Source organism: Conger conger, chromosome 11 (genome assembly GCF_963514075.1).
Source record: "Conger conger chromosome 11, fConCon1.1, whole genome shotgun sequence".
NCBI lineage: Eukaryota > Metazoa > Chordata > Actinopteri > Anguilliformes > Congridae > Conger > Conger conger.
In genome coordinates, this window is record NC_083770.1 from 32,524,280 (window position 1) to 32,544,994 (window position 20,715).

The 20,715-nt window shown below is 44.3% G+C and overlaps 1 protein-coding gene across 1 annotated transcript in view; it reads right to left on the minus strand.

Moving 5' to 3' along the window:
* si:ch211-158d24.2 (multiple epidermal growth factor-like domains protein 9) overlaps positions 1-20,715 on the minus strand; it is a 101,792-nt gene that overhangs the window by 37,661 nt on the left and 43,416 nt on the right. The window contains exon 3 of the mRNA XM_061259792.1: positions 2,430-2,569. Coding sequence (XP_061115776.1) covers positions 2,430-2,569 — 140 coding nt within the window. The remainder of the gene's footprint in view (positions 1-2,429; positions 2,570-20,715) is intronic.

Below are 20,715 nucleotides of genomic sequence, written 5' to 3' on the forward strand. Positions count from 1 at the left end.
AGAAAATGTGTTTTAAATGACCTGCCAACAAAATAAATGCAGAAAAAGACTCGATAAAAGCTTCTGCTGAGAGAAAAATACCTGAACTGTCGGATGGCTATATTCTTTCTTTCAGAAGAAATGGGGGACTCCAGCTTGGTCCTGAATGCTATCAGGCGTATGCCGCTGTTTAGCACTTCGTCCAGCAGATGTAAGACAAGGGAGCATGACATTAACTTGATAAAGACTGATTAAGCTGCAAAAGCGTTTAGGCAGTGCAGAATAATTAGTTTATCGCTTTTTGCCACTTAGTGGATGTGTCCCAGATCGAGGAGGCAGGAGAAACAGGGAATGGGGTAAAACACAGAATGTAGGTCTCCCCTGTCCAGCAGCAGGGGGTCTGTTTCAGACACAATGGGGCAGAGCTGCTTCACTGACTGCAGACAAACAGAACAAGACTCCCGTTTGATATTCCAATGAGCCTTTCCCAGCCCCAGGAGAAGTTACGCCAGCTACCATGCACAGTAAATCAATTTAACTGTCTCAGCATATACGTATAACTTTATAAAGCTCAGCTTTATTAAAGCGAGTATGCGAGAAGTGAAAATGAAGTACAGGCACTTTAGATAAATTAGATAAATATACCCCCCCCCCCCCCCCGACACTAGATGGATTTAAAATCTCTCTTCACAATAAATGATCCTGTAAGAATAAATAGGACAAATGTGTTTGGGTTGTTTCTGTTGTTGCTGAAACTACAGAGGAGAAGTGGTGAATGCAATTGTGTCTGAGGGTGTGACATCTACAAACACCGTGAGCTGTGAATTACAGGCACGCAGGGTATTAATTAAGAGAGGTAGTTACAGTTGTGTGTGTTTATTTGTGTAAGTGTGCAAGCATGTGTGAGTGTGTGCTTACAGAGTCGTGATGAGGGTGGTAAGTTCACTAGAAAGCGCAAAACACAACGCTGTGCGATGACTTCTCTAATCTTGGTAACACTTTGTAATAAGGTTTCATTAATTAGCATTAACTAAAGTAGTCCTAACAAACTACTGACAAGTCAATCTGTACAGTGTTGTTTATGTTTTTAGTACATCATTAATTCATGTTAACAACTACATGAGTTTATTCATATTGGAATAAAACAAACAGTTGTTAATGCTTAATGTTAATGGTTACAAGGGGCGGCCTGTAGTGTAGTGTTTAAGGTAAATGACTGGGACACCCAAGGTTGGTGGTTCTAATCCCGGTGTAGCCACAATAAGATCCGCACAGCCGTTAACACTGCATTGCTCCTGGGGAGGATTGTCTCCTGCTTAGTCTAATTAACTGTACGTCGCTCTGGATAAGAGTGTTTGCCAAATGCCAATAATGTAATGTAATGTTAATTAACTAGAAGTGTATCCAATGGTTCGCTAATATGATAAATGGTAAATGGTTGGCATTTATATAGTGCGATGTACAATTGATGCTTCTCATTCGCCCATTCGCACACACTGTGAGCAACCCTCTGACGCCCCAATATATAAATATTAAAGTAACTAGAATATTAGTTAGTAGTTACCAAATACATTAACTAATGAAACGTTAATTTCATGCTTAATCAATGTATTTGCACATCAATTTCATGTTAGCTACATTAGTTCATGCCAATTCATGAACCATATTGTAAAGTGTGACTCACATCTGTACCTGGGAATGGACAGGAATGTACTCATCTGTACCTGTGAGTGGGCAGGTAGATAGCCACCTGTACCTGTGAGAGGGCAGGTAGGTACTCACCTGTACCTGTGAGAGGGCAGGTAGGTACTCACCTGTACCTGTGAGAGGGCAGGTAGGTACTCACCTGTACGTGTGAGAGGGCACGTAGGTACTCACCTGTACCTGTGAGTGGGCAGGTAGGTACTCACCTGTACCTGTGAGAGGGCAGGTAGGTACTCACCTGTACCTGTGAGAGGGCAGGTAGGTACTCACCTGTACGTGTGAGAGGGCACGTAGGTACTCACCTGTACCTGTGAGTGGGCAGGTAGGTACTCACCTGTACCTGTGAGAGGGCAGGTAGGTACTCACCTGTACGTGTGAGAGGGCACGTAGGTACTCACCTGTACCTGTGAGTGGGCAGGTAGGTACTCACCTGTACCTGTGAGAGGGCAGGTAGGTACTCACCTGTACCTGTGAGTGGGCAGGTAGGTACTCACTTGTACCTGTGAGAGGGCAGGTAGGTACTCACTGGACTGTGAGTGGGCAGGTAGATACTCACCTGTACCTGTGGGTGGGCAGGTAGGTACTCACCTGTACCTGTGAGTGGGCAGGTAGGTACTCACTTGTACCTGTGAGTGGGCAGGTAGGTACTCACTTGTACCTGTGAGAGGGCAGGTAGGTACTCACCGGACTGTGAGTGGGCAGGTAGGTACTCACCTGTACCTGTGGGTGGGCAGGTAGGTACTCACCAGACTGTGGGTGGCAGGAGCTGGAGTGGTTGTTGCACTGGCAGGGCTGGCACCCCGTGCTGCTGAAGCGGAAGTAGCCAGGGTGGCACTCGTCACACTTGGGGCCGTACACTCCGATTTTACACACACATGTTCCAGAGCTGCAGGACAAACAGAAGGAAAGGGGAAAATATTTATGAGGAACTGCACGCAGCGAGGCCAGCTGGACTCCTCATCATAACGAGCCGATAACAAGGCGAAGGTTCAGTTTGTGGTTACGCTGTTTAAGGTTTACTGCAAAGAGGTTACAAGTTCAAAAGCCCATGCAGAGCAATGGCACTGCGTCTCTGAGCAGGAAACCTAGCCCGGGTAGCTTCATTTAAAACATTTAGCTGTATTAATGGTTACAGACATGTACATGAAACAAATCATATTACAAACTCTTGACAAGTGAATCTGTTATAAAATTGTACATTTGTACTGTACAGAGAGACTTTGGCTCGGGCAGGCCAATAAGGCCAGATTAGTATTTCTTGACCGGTAAAAATTATGAGCTGAGAATTGCTAATGACCTGTTCTGTTCTTCGCTTTTTTTTATTGAGGGAACCCATTGCCCCTTGTTAAGACAACACAGGTTAACAGCGGGTCATTGCCCTTTGAACTCTGCAGGATAAACGGTCCAATTCTTCCATACATCAAACGCTGTGGCTTTCTCCTGACCTGTTGAGTTAACCATTCCTAAACATCTTTCACTGTAATTTATATCTCCCTCATCCCCCCGTCCCTGCAGTTAAGCCTTGCCCGTCTCTGTGGAGGCACCCTCTGTGTTCAGTGTGGTTCCAGTGTGGTTCCCCCTCTGTCCCCCAAACATTACAGGGCTCTGACCTGTTCTGTTCTTAATCTAATGAACATTATTCGTGAAAAAGCACACTCCGGAGTTCACAAACAGAGAGGCAGACAGCACAAACCGATGAAAAAAGCAGCACTGCCTCACCACTGCTGCAGATCGGAACTAGTATAGTAGGCAGGTATTTATGTGTCTATTTAAAAAGTAGACCACTGCTCTTTATAGATTTAAGTTGAAAAAACACAAGGACATGATCTCTTTCTTTGGTTCAGACACAAATGGAACGTCTGCTGGGGTTCACGACCGGGCAAAGCCGTCATTGACCATGACCGCGCGGAAACCATGCTTTTCAGAGCCTCTTTGTCCTGAGGCTCATTCAGTGAGCAGTAAGTGGGCTCTGAGGAGCCTTTTCACACCAGTTCTGTGAGGGAGGCCATTTTGTGGAGTTGGCCTTCACTGTGAGATGAGCAGTCTGTCAAAAGAAAGCAGCCTTTATGATGCGGCTTGTCCTTCATTCACTACAGACACACGCCGGCCCTTTTGAGCACGATACACTTCTCTCATTTCTGCCCATGTAAGCCACACATGCATGGAGAGACCTGTGAATGCTCAATTAGAGTCATTCCATTCTTCAGTGACACATCGAGTCACATACAGCCGTGAATGATTCATCAAGAACAACAGGGAGGCAGCTTGATTCATTAGTTTGCCTGAAGGTAAAATCCATTTTATCTTTACTGAAATATTATTATGAATAAACCTCAAAGTAAACCCCTCCTCCACTCCTTGCATGGAGAGAGGGAGACAGAGAGAGAGAGAGAGAGAGAGAGAGAGAGAAACCTAGTCGAAATGAGCCTGCTGCATCTCTTGGAATACTACACCAGTAACTCAGAAATCTGGCAGTACCGGCCAGATGCAATTATGAGAGAACTGGAGCAGAGAAATAATTTTGTGACAGGATCTGGGAGAGAGATTTGTCTATTGCTTCCCTCTGTAAATATGATGCAGGCTGTTAGCATTGGCCATGGGTCAGCAGAGAACCGAGGGGGCTGATCATTGTGCCCGGCTCAATTCAGCTGTTGCAGCTGAAACAGTTCCACGCAGACGCACACTGAATCTATCTTCATTAGGGAGCAGTAAGGAAATTAATGTCCTGCCTGACTCTGCAATAAACGTGAAGGAAGAACCAACACTAAAATTCACTGCGCCCGTCGATTTAGAAATGCCTTTATGAGGATGTGCTCGTACTGCCTCGTCCAGCCCCGCCCACATCACTACAAAGCATTAGCTATGCAATCATAGGCTGAGAGCTGCATGCACTACTGGGAAATGGCAGACTGGGGCAAGTTGGTGCATAAAACACTGCGAGAGGGAGGCAACCTTTATCTGCCAACAGACATGGCGATATTGATCTCCTTTTGAAGAGCCAAAGCCGTGTTTTTTCTGTGTCTTTATGACAGTGAAGCACCAGGAGCAGAGAGAGTTCAGACCACTCTAGCATATAAACATTTCCTCAACCAGTGGTCATTTGCAGGGTGCTGTGCAGGCACTCAAATTCGACTCTGTGCATTCCCTGACACACAAAGGGGAGATCAAACTACAATCCAGACAGCTCCAAGAGAAATGGTAATTACCCAACAGGAAGTATTTGATTAAAACCACATCTGTAATTATCCCAAACAGAGGCATGAGACATGCAACCAGCCTGTGTTGTAATTTCACGCCCGCAGAGCTTTCCAGCGAGCCAATTTTTTGATGAGTACGAAATTACTGGCTCACGTCAGTCCCGTTCCTTATCTATCCTTCAACACGTTATTGCTGATGGGAGAGTGGGGCCTTATTAATCCTGTTATGAGCACGACTAGCATGTAGCTCTGAGTGGCTGCTGAGTAAAAATAGAAAACACTACCCTGCTGAAAAACAGCTCAAGCTGGTTGACCAGCTACCAACTCAGACAAGCTACTAGCATGAGCTTGTTGACCAGCTCATACACGACTCATACATGACTAGACCAGCTTGATGGCCACCTTGGCCATGCTGGTTGACGAGCTCATACCCAGCAAGACCAGCTTATGACCAGCTAGACCAAACTGGCATAACTGTAGTTTATAGGAAGGTATGATTAGGTCAAATCAGTCCTCTCCCTCCCCATATTTTATTCTACATATATATATATATATATATATATATATATATATATATATATATATATATATATATATATATATATATTTTTTTTTTTTGCTCTCTGCGGTCTCATTCTCACACACCTGATCAGACTACATTACCATAACCTCCCTAAAAGTGATTACATTATCATAGCTTTCCCAGAGACCGATCACATTACCATAACCTTCTCTGCTCTTTCTATTCAAAAATGACCTCATTAAAGGAAATATGCCAATCTGACAGCTGATCAGCAGAATCTGTTCCATTCCCATACATCCATGTGACAGATCAAAGCTACTGAAGCACACAACCGAACCGAGAAGAACCGTGCATAATGAAATACTGACCATTTAAACAATCCATCTAAAAAGCTGTGTGAAAAGCATGAACTGGACAGTTAAAGCAGTCAGACTGACTAAAGAGCAAAACCCAGCACCCATTTAACTCTGCTGTCAATTTTAGTGGGCGGATACAACAGTGGGGATGTATTGATTTTGTTTTATTTTGCTCATTAGCTTTTCAATGAGAGATTTGCACTCCTCTAAGTGCACAATCCAAGTAGAAATTACAAGCCGTCAATTAGATTTTTTATCGACTGCTGCTACCCTTGTTATTACCAATTAACTTAATTGAAAGGGTATATTGTGGGTGACACAGTCAAAGAAGCCTGGTGAGTAGGTTTCATTCAGTAATGCATTAAGATGTAGGCCATGCCAAGAAGCTATGCAAAAGAGAAGGCAATGAGAATCCTAATGGATGGGGATGAGCCTGGCGTCCTGGTCCTGGTTGAACAGTTCAGACCAGCCCCCACCTTGACATGGTTTAGCTGGTTGACCAGTTCAGACCAGCCCCCAGCTCGACATGGTTTAACTGGTTGACCAGTTCAGACCAGCCCCCAGCTTTACATGGTTTGACCAGCTCAAGGTATGTTTTCAAACCCCTCAGACAAGCTATCAACACTACCTGGTTGACCAGCTCATAGCCAGCTAGACTAGCTTTATGACCAGCATGAATAGCTGGATTTTACCACAGGGATTGCATGTGAGCCAACATGTCTTCTCAGACCATAGCTTCAAATGTGAGCGGAAAGGCAGCCACTGCAAACAGCATCACATTTTAGCACACCACTGTTTAGGCTTGCTAAACCGATGCCATCCATCAATAAGCAGACACTGAATTATACATAAGGATGCTCAGGGCTGTGCAGATAGAGCCCATGAAGAAAAATGACAGAGAAGATGCAACAGGAGGTAAGATAAATATGGTGGCAGCTGCGACCAACATTGTCATTCTGCACAGACGTGCGTCTGCATGTGAGTGTGAAAGTGTGATTGAGTGAGAGAGTGAATGTGTGAGAGAGTGAATGAGTGTGTGCGTGCAAATGCATGTGAGTACGTGTGTGCATGTGTGTGTGTGCAGGTGTGTTTATATATGTGGGTGCATGCATGTGTGCACATGCATGTGTCTGTCCTACATGTTTCCCACTTTGTTAAATTTTCTGATGTCACAGACTGACCAGGTCCATCAGCAAAGCCAAGCAACAGCACACAGACATGAACCCTTTCACACAGCACAGATGGACTGCTCTCCAGTATCTCTAGCCATCGCCCCCTGCTCCTCCGCTGTGGCCAGAGGTAAGAGAATCACTCTGCCAACACGCTCCCCAGGTTAGCCCTGCTGGGTTAGCTGGCTACCCTGCACAAAGATCCTGTAATAACCCAGGTTGGCAGAGACCCTCTGATATAGGAACAGCACATTTTATTCTGTCTCTGCTGTAGCCGAGACTGCTATGCGACATACCTGGTGTTAAATCCAGCTATGACCAGCTTGAAATGACCAGCTACCAGATGTTTCAAAACATACCTTGAGCTGGTCAAACCATGTTGAGTACGGAGCTGGTCTGAACTGCTCAACCAGCTACCAGCTGTTTGAAAACCGAGCTTGAGATGTTTTTTTTAACAGCAGGGCTTCCATCTCTGAGCTCAGCAGTTATCACCCTGGAGTGAGAGTTTGGGAAACGCGGTTCTGATCTGTTTCAGGATCAGTCAGACCTTTGATGCTTTTGATCATGAAAAAAACTAACAGCCGCTCGGGCAGATGAGAAAGGCTCTGCTCCGCACATAAACATGTTGCGTAACATGAAAAAGAACAGCATCAGACTCAGGTAGTGTGTGCTGTGATGTACAGTTATCATGTGCATTATGAAACAGACCCCCCCCCCCCAAAGTACAACAGGAACACTGCACCTTACAGGAAGACCATCCATTAAAATAGACAGGAGTAGTGGAAAGGAAATAATGTCGTGTGTATGAATGAGTGCATGTGCGAGTTGGGAGTCATAAGTTATTTCACAGATCAACACCTACACACACACACAGGCACACATTCATACACACGCACAAGCATTATATAGTACATGTATGTGTATATGAGTCCAGAGGGAGCTGTGTTACTATGGCAATAAGTTCCTTATTGGGCAGTGGGGACAGCTAGCCCCTCACAGTATGTAGACTGAGGCAGCAGGCAGTGCGTCCTGGGAAATATAGGCAAAGGTGTCAGAAGTGTAACCTGGGCACCGATCCCTACTGGGGCAATGCATAAGTCTGACACATTAGGACGTGTAAGACTCATTCCCACTGAGAGCACAAGCTGACAAAATGTCATTGTTAATGTTGCTCAAGTTTTTGATTTGAGGCTGTTTATGATGGAGTAAAATAAGGATAAATGACCCAGTAGAAGATTAATGCAGGCCTCCTGTGAAACTCAAACCATCATTTTCAGAACATAATGTTTCTTTAGGCCATCACCAACTAAAATATCTCAGCATGTGAACTCATTTGACCTGTTTAAATGTTAAAATAGAATTCTGAACACATAGAGACAGATAACACACACACACACACACACACACACACACACACAGATACACACACACAGGCACATACACAAACACACACACACACACAGGTATACAAAGACATACCCAGAATCAAAGCTGCTGAGTTGAGATTGAAATGTCAAAGGTCCGGACAACGATCTCTCCCCGAGCCAGGGAGGCATGGCCCTATGCACGCTACTTGGTAATTACAGAGGGGTGCAGGTTGTTTGTCTCTCGCCCACTCCATCTGGAAGGTTCTAAATCAGACTGGTCCCTGCAGTTAAAGCCCCCTGCTAGGTGGTGTTGGGTTGAGACGCACAGTGGGGAGGTACAGGCCGGCTGGGGGCCCTTGGACACAGCTATCTCTGGAATGTTCTCCACCAAGTTAGGAACATTCAGTCCAAACCTACAAGCACCACACTCTTCCTTCTGCTCTCAGTCTCTCTTCCTTCCCTGGCATCTACCATCTCTCTGACTGTTGTGACATCAGGAGCACACGGGCTAAGGGTGCTAAGCCATGTCTGTGGGTTGTTTCTCCCACTTGAGCATGCATTAGTTAAAAACTCCCTTCTGTCTGACAACGAATCCCAGGTCATCAGGGGTAAGCACAGGGAGATCATGAGTGAGTGAGGTTACATGCTCCGAAAACAGACCCACAGGAAACAGGAAAGTCTGAGCCATCATCATCGTAATCCCAAGCACCAAGCTGTTCAAATCCCCCATGAAAAACTGGTTAAGCTGAAATGAATGTTTGTAAGGTACAGAAAAAAAAAAAAAACATTTTCTGTCTCAATTACAACTCTGCCCTGTGAGGTGCTTTATATGACACTGCTAGCACAATTGAAGTTAAAGTCTGGCAAATAAATTCAGCACCTCAACAGTGTCAGCCCAAGGCCTAACTCAGAGGGATTTGGAGAGGATGTCACAATGACTCTAAATGCTTGGATCGGTAGGGGAAAAAGAGCTAATCCAAAATTAGACCCTTTTCCTTCAAGGGACTTTCTCTTGAAGTGCAGGGGTTGATTCAATGTTGCTGAGAGGTGATTCAGCACGGCCTCTCTTTGGAGAAACTGGGCTGAGTGTTGCAGGCGAGGGAGGGAGAGCTGGCTGTGGAGGTGACGGCTCGCACTCCTGTGAGCTCTGCACGCTGCCGACCTTATTAAAACCACGGCAGAGGGAGAGCCAAGGACCTGCCCTTGCCCAACGCTCCCACAAGGTTGTGTAATTAACGGGGGCGCTTACACACGCCCACTCCACTGACTCCTCTTGTTTCAGTGACCATGTGCTGCCTGGTGGATGCGTGGGGGCTGGCTTACACTTGATGTCAACAAATGCCAATTCTTTGGCGATGCTGGATGGAGGCGATGGTAACCACGGAGATCTAGTTCCCTCATGACAGGTCTCATGATCAGATGAGCAGGCTGAGTGTGCGGCACACAGAGACGACCCAGTTCCCTCATCTTTGCTGTGCCACTTTCTTTTAGCCAATCGGCGTACATCCTGCACTCTTCTTGGGCACAGACATAAAGAGCTAGCTCCGATGAGAGAAAAACAGGCACAAAATGGAGGCGAGGGCCCACACAGGCACCTCCCACATCAGATTCCAGATATGACTGTCCATCTTTATTGGAAGGAAAATAATTACACAGGAAAACAAATAGATGTTTTGGTAACAAAGAACACTAATGTAAACCAGATATCAGCGCACTATGCACTGAATGGACAGTCTTGCAATGAAAGGAAGACATTTACTTAAAAATGATGAGCAGCAAGGCAGCAGATTCTTTGTAGTTAGTGTACCGCCACCTGCAGGCAGACAGAAACTAGAAATCAGCCTGGAGCTTGGCTGGCTGCCAGCTTCAGCACTGGGAGGCACAGAGGGGCGTGTTCAGGGCTACTCTCTCCATCTCCAGGGTGGACAAAATTCTGATCAAACCTTTCCCTTCCTTTTCTTCTTCATGATGCTAATCTTACCAAGGAGAACAAAAGAAAAAAGGCCAAATTCTTTAATGCAGCCTTGGTAAGCATTTGGCTGTCATCTTTAACTACTGTGAGAACCTGTCCACATTGACTAGGGAGATTGAGTAGAAATAATCAATAATGGAAATATTTTCCAAAGCAATAAAAAGTACAGCGGTGGACTATCTTCATTAAATTCTTAATTTCATCATGGATGATGCTGATTTAATTAAACCTTCTTTTGAAGCGACGCTTCTTAGTTTTCCTGTATTCCGCCTATCGCAGCCCTACTCCCCGGGGCCCTGGATGAAAAGGTTGTGGGCTTAGATCCACACCCGTCAATCTTTCATTTCTCAGTCTCCAATGCATTGAATTGCAAATAAAACATACTCAGACACCCAGAGGACTCTAAATGAGGAGAGATATGGTCTCAGGCACTCTCTGACACAGGCACTGCTTTGAAAAAGAGTGACGGGTAGATCCCTGGGTCTTAGCTGCTGTACACAGAGCTGAAATGGCCTGGAATAGCGAGAGACCCCTATGGACATGCTGAAGGTTCATACAATGAGAAAAGGTGGTCGATCAGTGACATTCCTAGTCTAAACCAAACTGGAAGCCTGTTAGAAACAATTGTTTTCATTGGATTTTATTATAGACATATGACTAATGCTTCCCATGACAAAAATAAAGCAAGGCTAAGTATTACAGGCTCTCAGAGATGGATTCCCAACGTAGCATAGTCATTGTTCACATCAGCGAGATTCCTGCATTCTCATCTCTTTGGCGTTGCAGGTAAACAAAGGCTACAAAATGCAAACTGAGGGGAAATCAGATACATGCTACCAGATATCCCCTTCTACACCATCAAAGACCAAAACCCCCTGAATATTAATGAGAAGGAAATAAACCGAAATAACTACTCCCATGATTCCCCAGGGGTCTGCTTTGACAGAGAGGCCGTGTTTGCCTCTGCTGCCTCACTGTCCGAGGTAACAGGCGTCTCGTTTGCCGGTAATGAAACTCAGACTAACGTGATTAGAGGGAGCATGACGGAGTTCTGGACTCAATGCTGAGTGCCCCCCCCCACACACACAGACAGACAGGGAGGAAGACCGTCATTACCAGGCTGATTGCCTGTTCAGAGGCCCCTCTTTGCGTGCTTTATTGTTCATTTTTAATGAGCCGTTTACTTTTTAATAATACAGAAGGGGCTGACCTGCAGGAAATATTGCAACTGCCGCTTTGCTCTGCTGCATTGCATATGTCTTCTATAATATTGGATATAAATAATATCCTATTTGAATCTGGAACGAGAGCACATACTTTGCTCCAAGCCACCCAACCTGACCTCATTGCCTGAACTGTCCTCCACTCAACCTAACACCTCCTAAACACAATTAGCAGGACAAATATTTAAACTCATGGCACCATGCCTCATGTGCATCACACATACAGTACTGAGCAAAAGTTTTAGGCAGGTGTGAAAAAATGCTGTAAAGTAAGAATGTTTCAAAAATAGAAATGTTAATAGTTTATTTTTATCAATTAACAAAATGCAAAGTGAGTGAACAGAAGAAAAATATAATCAATATTTGGTGTGACCAGCATCAATTCTTCTAGGTACACTTCCACAAAGTCAGGGATTTTGTAGGCATATAGTCAGGTGTGTGATTAATTAATTATACCAAACAGGAGCTAATGATCATCAATTAAATATGTAGGTTGAAACACAATCATTAATTGAAGCAGAAACAGCTGTGTAGGAGGCGGGTGACGAACAGCCAAACTCCAAGGTGAGGTTACTGAAGACAGTTTAATGCCAGAAGTCATACACCATGGAAAGATGGGGAGCACAGCACCAAGACACAAGGTACTTATACTACATCAGTCTCTCCCAGGCAGAAATTTCAAGGCAGACAGGGGTTTAGATGTGTCGTCTAAGCTCTGTTGAAGAAGCACAAACAAACGGGCAACGTTGAGGACCGGAGACGCAGTGGTCGGCCAAGGAAACTCAGAGCAGCAGTTGTGATGGGTATCAAAAACATTCAATTTAACCACCAACCCGGCATGTGTGGAGTTTGTTTCAACGCACCTTCCTTGTTAGCTGATTCTCTTCGCTTAGGTCCAGCCAGGCAGCGTCGGGCCATTCGATGAATGAAAGTATTCCTCCAGTTGTTGTGTATTATCAGTGTATATGTTCAAAGTTCCAAAAACAAAATATACTTGTGTATTATCAGTGTATATGTTCAAAGTTCCAAAAAACAAAATATATATAGCTATCTATCTGTTTGTATGTGAGTGAGGTTGAAAAACTGTGTCTCCTCCACACGTTTCCAGGCTCCCTGTCCAACTGACAATCACTTCCTCTTATTCTCGCTCTCCTGTTGGGAAGGTCCAACTTTCAAAATAAAAGTTTGTCTAGCATGACTAGTAACTATAGCTCAATAGGAAGTCTTATGAAATAGCAACAAAAATCTTTTTGGCTCCAACAGCAGTTGAAAGACACATCATGCTTACTTCCCTTCACAATCAGAAGATGTCCAGCAGTGCCATAAGCTCAGAACTGGCAGAAACCAGTGAGACCCAGGTACACCCATCTACTGTGTGGAGAAGTCTGGTCAGAAGTAGTCTTCATGGAAGAATTACGGCCAAAAAGCCATACCTCTGACGTGGAAACAAGGCCAAGCAAACTCAACTATGCACGAAAACACAGGAACTGGGGTGCAGAAAAATGGCAGCAGATTCTCTAGACTGATGAGTCAAAATTGAATTTAAATATTTTAAATATATTAAATGGCTGTAGCAGAAGGCAGTTTGTTCGCCAAAGGGCTGGAGAGCATTAATGGTCTCCTCAATGGTGAGAAGTACAGGCAGATACTTATCCATCATGCGATACCATCAGGGAGGCATCTGATTGGCCCCAAATTTACTCTGCAGCAGGACAAGGACCCCAAACAGAGCCAATGACATTAAGAACAGTCTTCAGCGTAAAGAAGAACAAGGAGTCCTGGAAGTGATGGTATGGCCCCCACAGAGCCCTGATCTCAGTGGCTTGGAGAACTGTGGCTAGTTCTCCAAGCCGAGGCAAAGGGTGGTCACACCAAATATTGTTTTGATTTAGATTTTTCTTCTGTTCAATCACTTCTTCTGTTCATGCATTTTGTTAATTGATAAAAATAAACTCTTAACATTTCTATTTTTGAAAGCATTCTTAGCATTCACAGCATCACACCTGCCTAAAACTTTTGCACAGTACTGTATATCACAAATTTTCTGTGAGTTTCTAACAATCTGTTGCAGGGTTTTGTTTTCAGGGGTGGGGAGAGCAGAGGACCATTGCAGAAAGGGAGAGTCACCCTCTGCAATATGAAGTTTAATGGGATCAGACCTACTTCATGAACTGAAACAGATTATATAAAACTCCACAGGCCTGATAAGCTGCACAATATCCACTGAAGACTTAACCAGCCTTTTTCTCGGGCTGTCCCACAAGTCAATTTTCGTGTTAACACACATCTTCACCCACCCACACCATGGCCATTTTGTCTCGCAATGAATCCTCCGTATCTGCCTCAGGGTTTTTCATGTAAATGGATGACACCTGCAAAATGTACACAGAGTGGGGATCATTTGAATAATAAAGTAGCTGAATCCCATTTCATGCAGGCTGGCATCAAATATTCATGTGCAACTGAAACCGGGCCGATATCGCCCACCAGACACTGGCCTACCCCCCCCCCCCCCTTTACACTACAGTTAAACCAGACTACATGCTTCCCAGCCTCTGAGAAAATCAAAGAGATTACAAATGACAACACAAAAGCCATAAGTGAAGGGCTTGCGAATCAGGCAGTGGTTTAACCAGATTGTTTGATGTAAATGTTTTGATGTGCAGCCCCCGAATGGGCACGTGCACAATCACATTAAAAGCTCTCCACCCAGAACAAAGGGGTCTGGCCAAATTTCATGGACTTCTGCCCGGGAAAAAGGGTTTCCTTTCATTTCCTTTTTCACAGGGGGAAAAAGCGAGGGCACATCAAAACTACAATAGACACTTTGAATGAAATGGGGTGTGTAAATAAAGTGGCAATATGATGGTCTACAATAGGGCGTTGTTGGCTTGACAAAAATTGGCACAGTGGGCACTCTCCCCAGCTGTTCACACAATATGCATGCACACACACACGTACACACACACACACACACACACACACACACACACACACACAGACCTCTGCTGTGAGGAGGGTGGGTGGGCACACTGGGTGCGACTGATAAAAGACGGAAGGCGCTGCTGCTCGCTCAGCGGGAGGCCTGGGAGAAGCTAATCCTGCGAGCTCCAGGAGGAATAATCTCTCCTTCTCTCCCCCAGATGGGCCATCTTTTGCGGTGGAGCAGAGACAACTTACGGATGTGAACCCTCACCTAGTTCTGCTTCACTGCCTGCGAATGTAGAGAACTGCAGCCTCTGCCCCTTGACCTTGTGACTTCATACTGACCACCAATGCTGGAGAGAGCTGAGCCCTGCTGAAAAAATCAGCTCAAGCTAGGTTTTGAAACAACTGGTAACTGGTTGACCAGTTCAGTCCAGCTCCATGCTCAACATGGTTTGATCAGCTGAAGTTATGTTTTGAAACAGCTGGGAGCTGGAGATTTGAAGCTGGTCATAGCTGAGGAGCAGGATGAGCAGAGGTGGGCTTTGCTGAGCTTCCTGTCTCTGGAGACCCATCTGTCACCTGAAGTGTCACCTAAACACTTACCCTGACAGCTACAACATTACATGGCCCTCGAAAGTATGCTGCCTTCTTTGTCCTGACTGTCTCTGTGCTCTCTCCCTGCCTGACCCCCCTGTCTTACATAAGCTCCGGGTTCGACAGCGAGGCCACGTGAGGGAAAGCAGACGCTAACAGGAGACAACTCCTTTTTTGTCCCCCCTTGATGAAAAAGCCTTTTGAAGCCAAGTTGAAGACAAGGCTGTGACAAGGCCCAGAACACCAGGAGTCACAATGGTGGCACTGTAGTGAAACAGGAAGCTCAACAGGGTTCTGATAGAAGTGCTGGAGAATGGGTCCTCAGATCGGCAGATCAGGAGAGGAAGAACCAGAGCCTCAGAATCATGACTTCAGTCCAAAAAAACAACCCGACCGAGAGACTGGCACAGGGATACAATTCAGTGCCGACTGCACCAGTCAAAGCAAGGACATTTGTTTCGAATGGAAACAATCACTGCTTCCCAAAGGCGGTATGAATGATTCCTTTGTGCAGAGGGAAAGACTGGAGTTGAATAGTGAAAGAGCTCAGAGTCCGGTGCTACAAAATGATATAAAATACGTACACTGGATCAGTTACACTACACCACTGTTCAAACACACAATTTTAAAATATGTCCTTGGGGTAGAGGAAACTTGGTGTACCTCTTACCAATACAAATAAGAAACGGACCTCCTGGAATTTAAGATGGAAAAAATGCTCTATATAGCTAGTACTAAGATACTTCCCAAAAAGATTCTTTAATAGAGACATCTGGTTAATGCAATACATTCTCATTTCAGAATTGGAACATACAAATTGATACGTCAAACAGTGTTTATCACACAGAAGGGAGTGGGCATTGAAATATCACAAACTTCATTCCGTATAATCCGTATTGTCCCAAATTCAGAAAGTGAATTCATACTTTGAGCAATAATGCATAGATATACAAACCTGATGACACTAGCTATTATGTCTAACCCAATAATACTCATGGGAGAGACCAGGGGGATCTGGCATAACACTCGTGCTTTTATTGCATGCAGAGCAAGGAATCAAAGCTGAGCACACTTCTTAACAGTGGGGAATGCCAAAGGCCATCCCCCATGCACAACGCTTCATTCACGGTTACACGCTTACACAACAGTAATCACCACAGGAAATCAATAAACAACAACAAATACAGATCACATACAGGTTCATTGTAACAAACATTTCAACCAGTGGTGCCCAAATTTTAGCACCCCACAGTACTTTGCTATCCACTGCAACAATAGTATGTATAGAACTATCATCTATCTCGGATCACATATCAATCCTCCTTTCCCTTGTCCTCAATTAAAATAACTTTAAATCCATGAGATTATGATAGTTCTTTGCTGAGGGACCTGCTTTAAAGCATTCTTTTGAGTAGCATAGGCCAGCTCCTTGGCATTCAGCAGTACACCTCACACACTGCTCTGAGGAAAATCATAGCCTATAAAAGAAATGTGAGAGGGAGTACAGTACAGGGGAAAAATGAACAAAGCCATCTCAAAGACCTGGAAAATATCAGAGCATGCAATGTCAGGCATACTAGCCGCAAGGATACAAGATACAGGATTTGAAACAACTCATTGACATCCGATATAATGCATTAATTAATTGTTGGCTCTTGTACTTGTACTTTTACATTTTTTCACCCATAATGTCTCATTGTTATAACAAATACATTCCTTAATGATTAATATCATAGATGGAACACATAAGTGGTCATTTATGTGTTCCTGAAGTAGGCTGGTGCCCCTGGTTGGACTATGGCAAAATGGTATAAATTGTAATATGGGCCGTAAATATTTATGGTGCACTTTATATAATGATGTGGTACTATATGGCTGCCTTAAAGGTAAGAAGCTATCGCTGTGAAACATGTCTCTCAATAGTTACCCCACAGAAAGGAAGGGGAGCATTCTACAGGGCTTGTGTGTGGCTACTTAGTATGTTTCCCCTTTGGACGCAGTCAGTCTGGAAAAGGGCATCAGTGCTCAGAGCAGACTCCTTCATGCACAGGGCAGTAAGGGCTGACCTTGCTGTGTGTAATTCAAGCAGTGTTTCATTCAGTTCATTCAAGGAATGATCTCCTGCATGGCTTGAAAACGAAAAAGTCTATGAGTCTTCAGTTTCAAGTACCTGTTTGGAAACATGCTTAGAGAGTTTCCTTAGAGCAAACTGACTGTGTTAATTCCTCCTTGGCTTTAGGCACTTTTGCTTTGTGTGAGTACATCATGTTTGGGGGTAGGGATCAGGAACCCTGGTCTTGTTACTTCAAACCCCCTCAAGCGTTTCTGTTTTTAATCAAAGAAATATGCGGATGACAGATCATCAACACGATCTATCGGCTAACGAGGCAAAGACGACTGTCCCCTCAGCAGCTGGAGTTTGATTAATGACAATTTGTATGTGTGTGTGTGTGTGTGTGTGTGTGTGTGTGTGTGTTTGTGCATGTATGTATGAGCACAGGATCTTTGTTGAAAGGTCTACACTTGACCTGGAAGGGCCAGATGTTGGTTCCTCATCCACTGCCTGCCTACGTCAACACATTCCTAATTTCTCTCCTCATTACAGAGCTGGACGTCAGGTTCTCGCCCTTGAGAACAGAAGGTCATGGGTTTACATCTTCAATACGGCCCTGATCCCATACAGTCCAGGCTGGGGAAGGTCACAGCTTACAAGCCAAGTTTGCAGCTGCTATCAAAAAAGTACATGATTGTTTTGACAGCTGGAGTAGGTCAAATTAGTCACAACCCAATATGCAATAATTAGCAAGCATGCCTCCTATATAGCTAATTAAGACAAATTAAGACAAAGACACATGTCTGTTTATAAAACACAATGAGGAGCTCAACAATTTTCATGTAGTTCTCACCAGACAAAGTCAATATTGCCAGAACTGGGTTCATTAATGTTTCATTGTGCCGCTGGCAGAGGCTGGCGAGATGCTCTGGCTAAAACTGCGGGACAAGTTAAGCTGCATACTAAGTAGGTCAGTGTTACGCGGAGGCTTAAGCCTTTTTTATTGCTGCCATGGAAATGCATGAATGCTCTGTGCCTAAGCTGTGCAGAACCAGGGAATTGCTATGCACATTGCTACAGGGAGAGTATGATCACTACCCAAGATATGCACTACCCTTTTCAGGGTGATTGTACAAAGGCATAGGAGTACTGTACTCTACTTAAAAAAAAAAAATCCATGCCATCTGTATGCCCGTGTGCTAAATGAGAATTATAATCAGTGTCGCCATAATCTTTCAGAATGATCAGTCTCGCTCTGCATCGCGTATGATAAAACCTAATAGCACCTAGAGCTATTATATGTGCTTTGAAATGTACTTCCACACACACTGTGGCTCTCACATAAAGCTGAAAGCACAATGTTTAATTTAGTGTCTACAGGTGCACAGCTATTACTTGAGTGTAATCATAATGGCCATGATGCGTCGGGGGGCTGCAGTAATCAGCCGTCTGTCGTTGTGACTCACTGGGGGCCCGGTTACCCTCGGCAACACTGGGACACCTGCATTAATTATGGAGATGGACTCAAAGTAGGGGACCTTCCAAGAAATTAAAAATACAGGGTCTTTATTTCTTCCCCTCGTGGACCGATTAAGGGGGGTTATATTGTCCACATGGGACAGTCCAGGCGGACCTCCTGATATTTTCCACGCCATAAGATTAATGCCCTTGGTGGCTTGGTGGGTAAATGAGTAATAACTGTTTAAATGGCAAGCTCTCATTTATATGAGCCTTTGTGCACTGCAAAAACCAAAAATCAACCACAACAAGTATTTTAGTACTTTTAGTACCTAAAGTCTCATTTAACTCATTTAATTAACTTTTTTAATAAAGCTAAATAAGACAAAGATATTGTCAATGAGGTTAGACAGATTTGCCAAAGGAATAAGAACATTTCACTTGTGAAGCAAATAGTCACTTAAAACATGCTAATATTTTCTACTTCAGAGAAAAATTAATCTTAAGAGTTGATACCAGACTAAAAACAGCTGTTAAGACAGGTGGACAGTTTTTTGCAGTGTAATGACCTGGCTTTGGTAGAACACTACAGATGTATCAGAGTACATCTCTTACCCTGCTATGACCCGCGAAATATGCCTCTACACTAATTTAGTTTAAGCCTTTAAACTAAGACAGGAAGAAAGATCTAACATAAGCATGAAATACAGCGCTGTAATATTTCTACACCACCTAAAAGTCCTCTCTCACCATTTCATCCAAACTGTCTGACCTCCCGGGAATAAATCTACTTCTAACACAACAGCTACATGTGACATCTTAAACAGATGATTTGAAAGCACGCGCATCATTTGGTCATTTGCACAAATTCATTACAATGCAGCCATGAAGCACCCAGCTGTCCTGCAGCCAGCTCATATGTCCCTGCATAATAATCAATTTGTTCCAAGTAGTACCACAATATTCATGTTGATAGGCTATTAGTATTGATTTTTCACGGGCAAATTCTGTGCGAGAAAACATGAAAGGCCCACGCATTAACTTCAAACTTCCCAAACATATTCAGAGCTGTAGGACAGACAAGAAAAAGTTGAACCAGATGAAAAAGGTATGAGTGTTCCGAGACACAAAGGCATACACAACACAGACAATCAGGGTGTGTGGACGATGACAGATGACGACAATAGCGGAAGGCAGTGCTGAATGAAGGGACAAAGGGATGAGAGGGAACGGATGTTTTATTTAGTCACAGGATTCAAATGTAAAGAATATAACCACCCATTCAGTGGTATTTGAAACCATACTGTAGATATGGAGGCGATCTTCCACTTTTACTCATTTATTAACAGTGCATTATTCCTTAAGCAGCGGATTGTAAACAATTTACTCTGCATTCTGACCTCTTCTGATACTCAGCACCATATTTCAGTGCAATCTATGACAGACCCTCATAGCTCTCACACATGATGTTCTCAAGCAAAGGCATAACGATTCAGAGATCAGGTTTCTTATGATGGGTCATGGCACGGGAGAGAAGGGCGGCTGAAGAAGTACAGAGATAAATAATGAATGTACTGATACTGCTTTCCTGTGATACTGTCGACGCATCTATCCCCTGCCTATTCAGACCTCACCCTGGATCCTAGTCTTATCTGCTGAAGCTGAAGACGCTAAACAGACACCGGAGAAACAAGAAAGACCAAATGAGAGCCAGCTTGAATGACCTCTTTCATACATTTTCACAGCCAAATACAAAAAAACAAGCTGAATTAACTGCAGCAGGAACCGTCCTATTTTCTGCATCTATCAAACTCAAGAAAAACAAGCTACAAGTCGCAAGCAATTCACATGACAGGCTGGAGTTTGGCTCAAGGTCACGCAGTCAGGCGGCTTTTATGTAACACGACAGAGCGAAAACCCAGAATGCTCTGGCACTCGTAGCCCCCGCTCCCGCCACACGCACACGGCTTCTCTCCAGGTCCTGCGCTATAAATACAGGCTTGGAGAAGTCTATCAATTAATGTGGCCTGCGGGAAGAAGAGCCATGAGCCCCAGTTCACAGTAGTGCCCCTGCCCATTTTCACAGCATACAAACAAACGTTTTCACACACAAACAAGCATTTCTGCCCCCACAAACACATGCAAGCAAGACACACAGACACTTGTGTACATATGGCGAACGTACATATGCA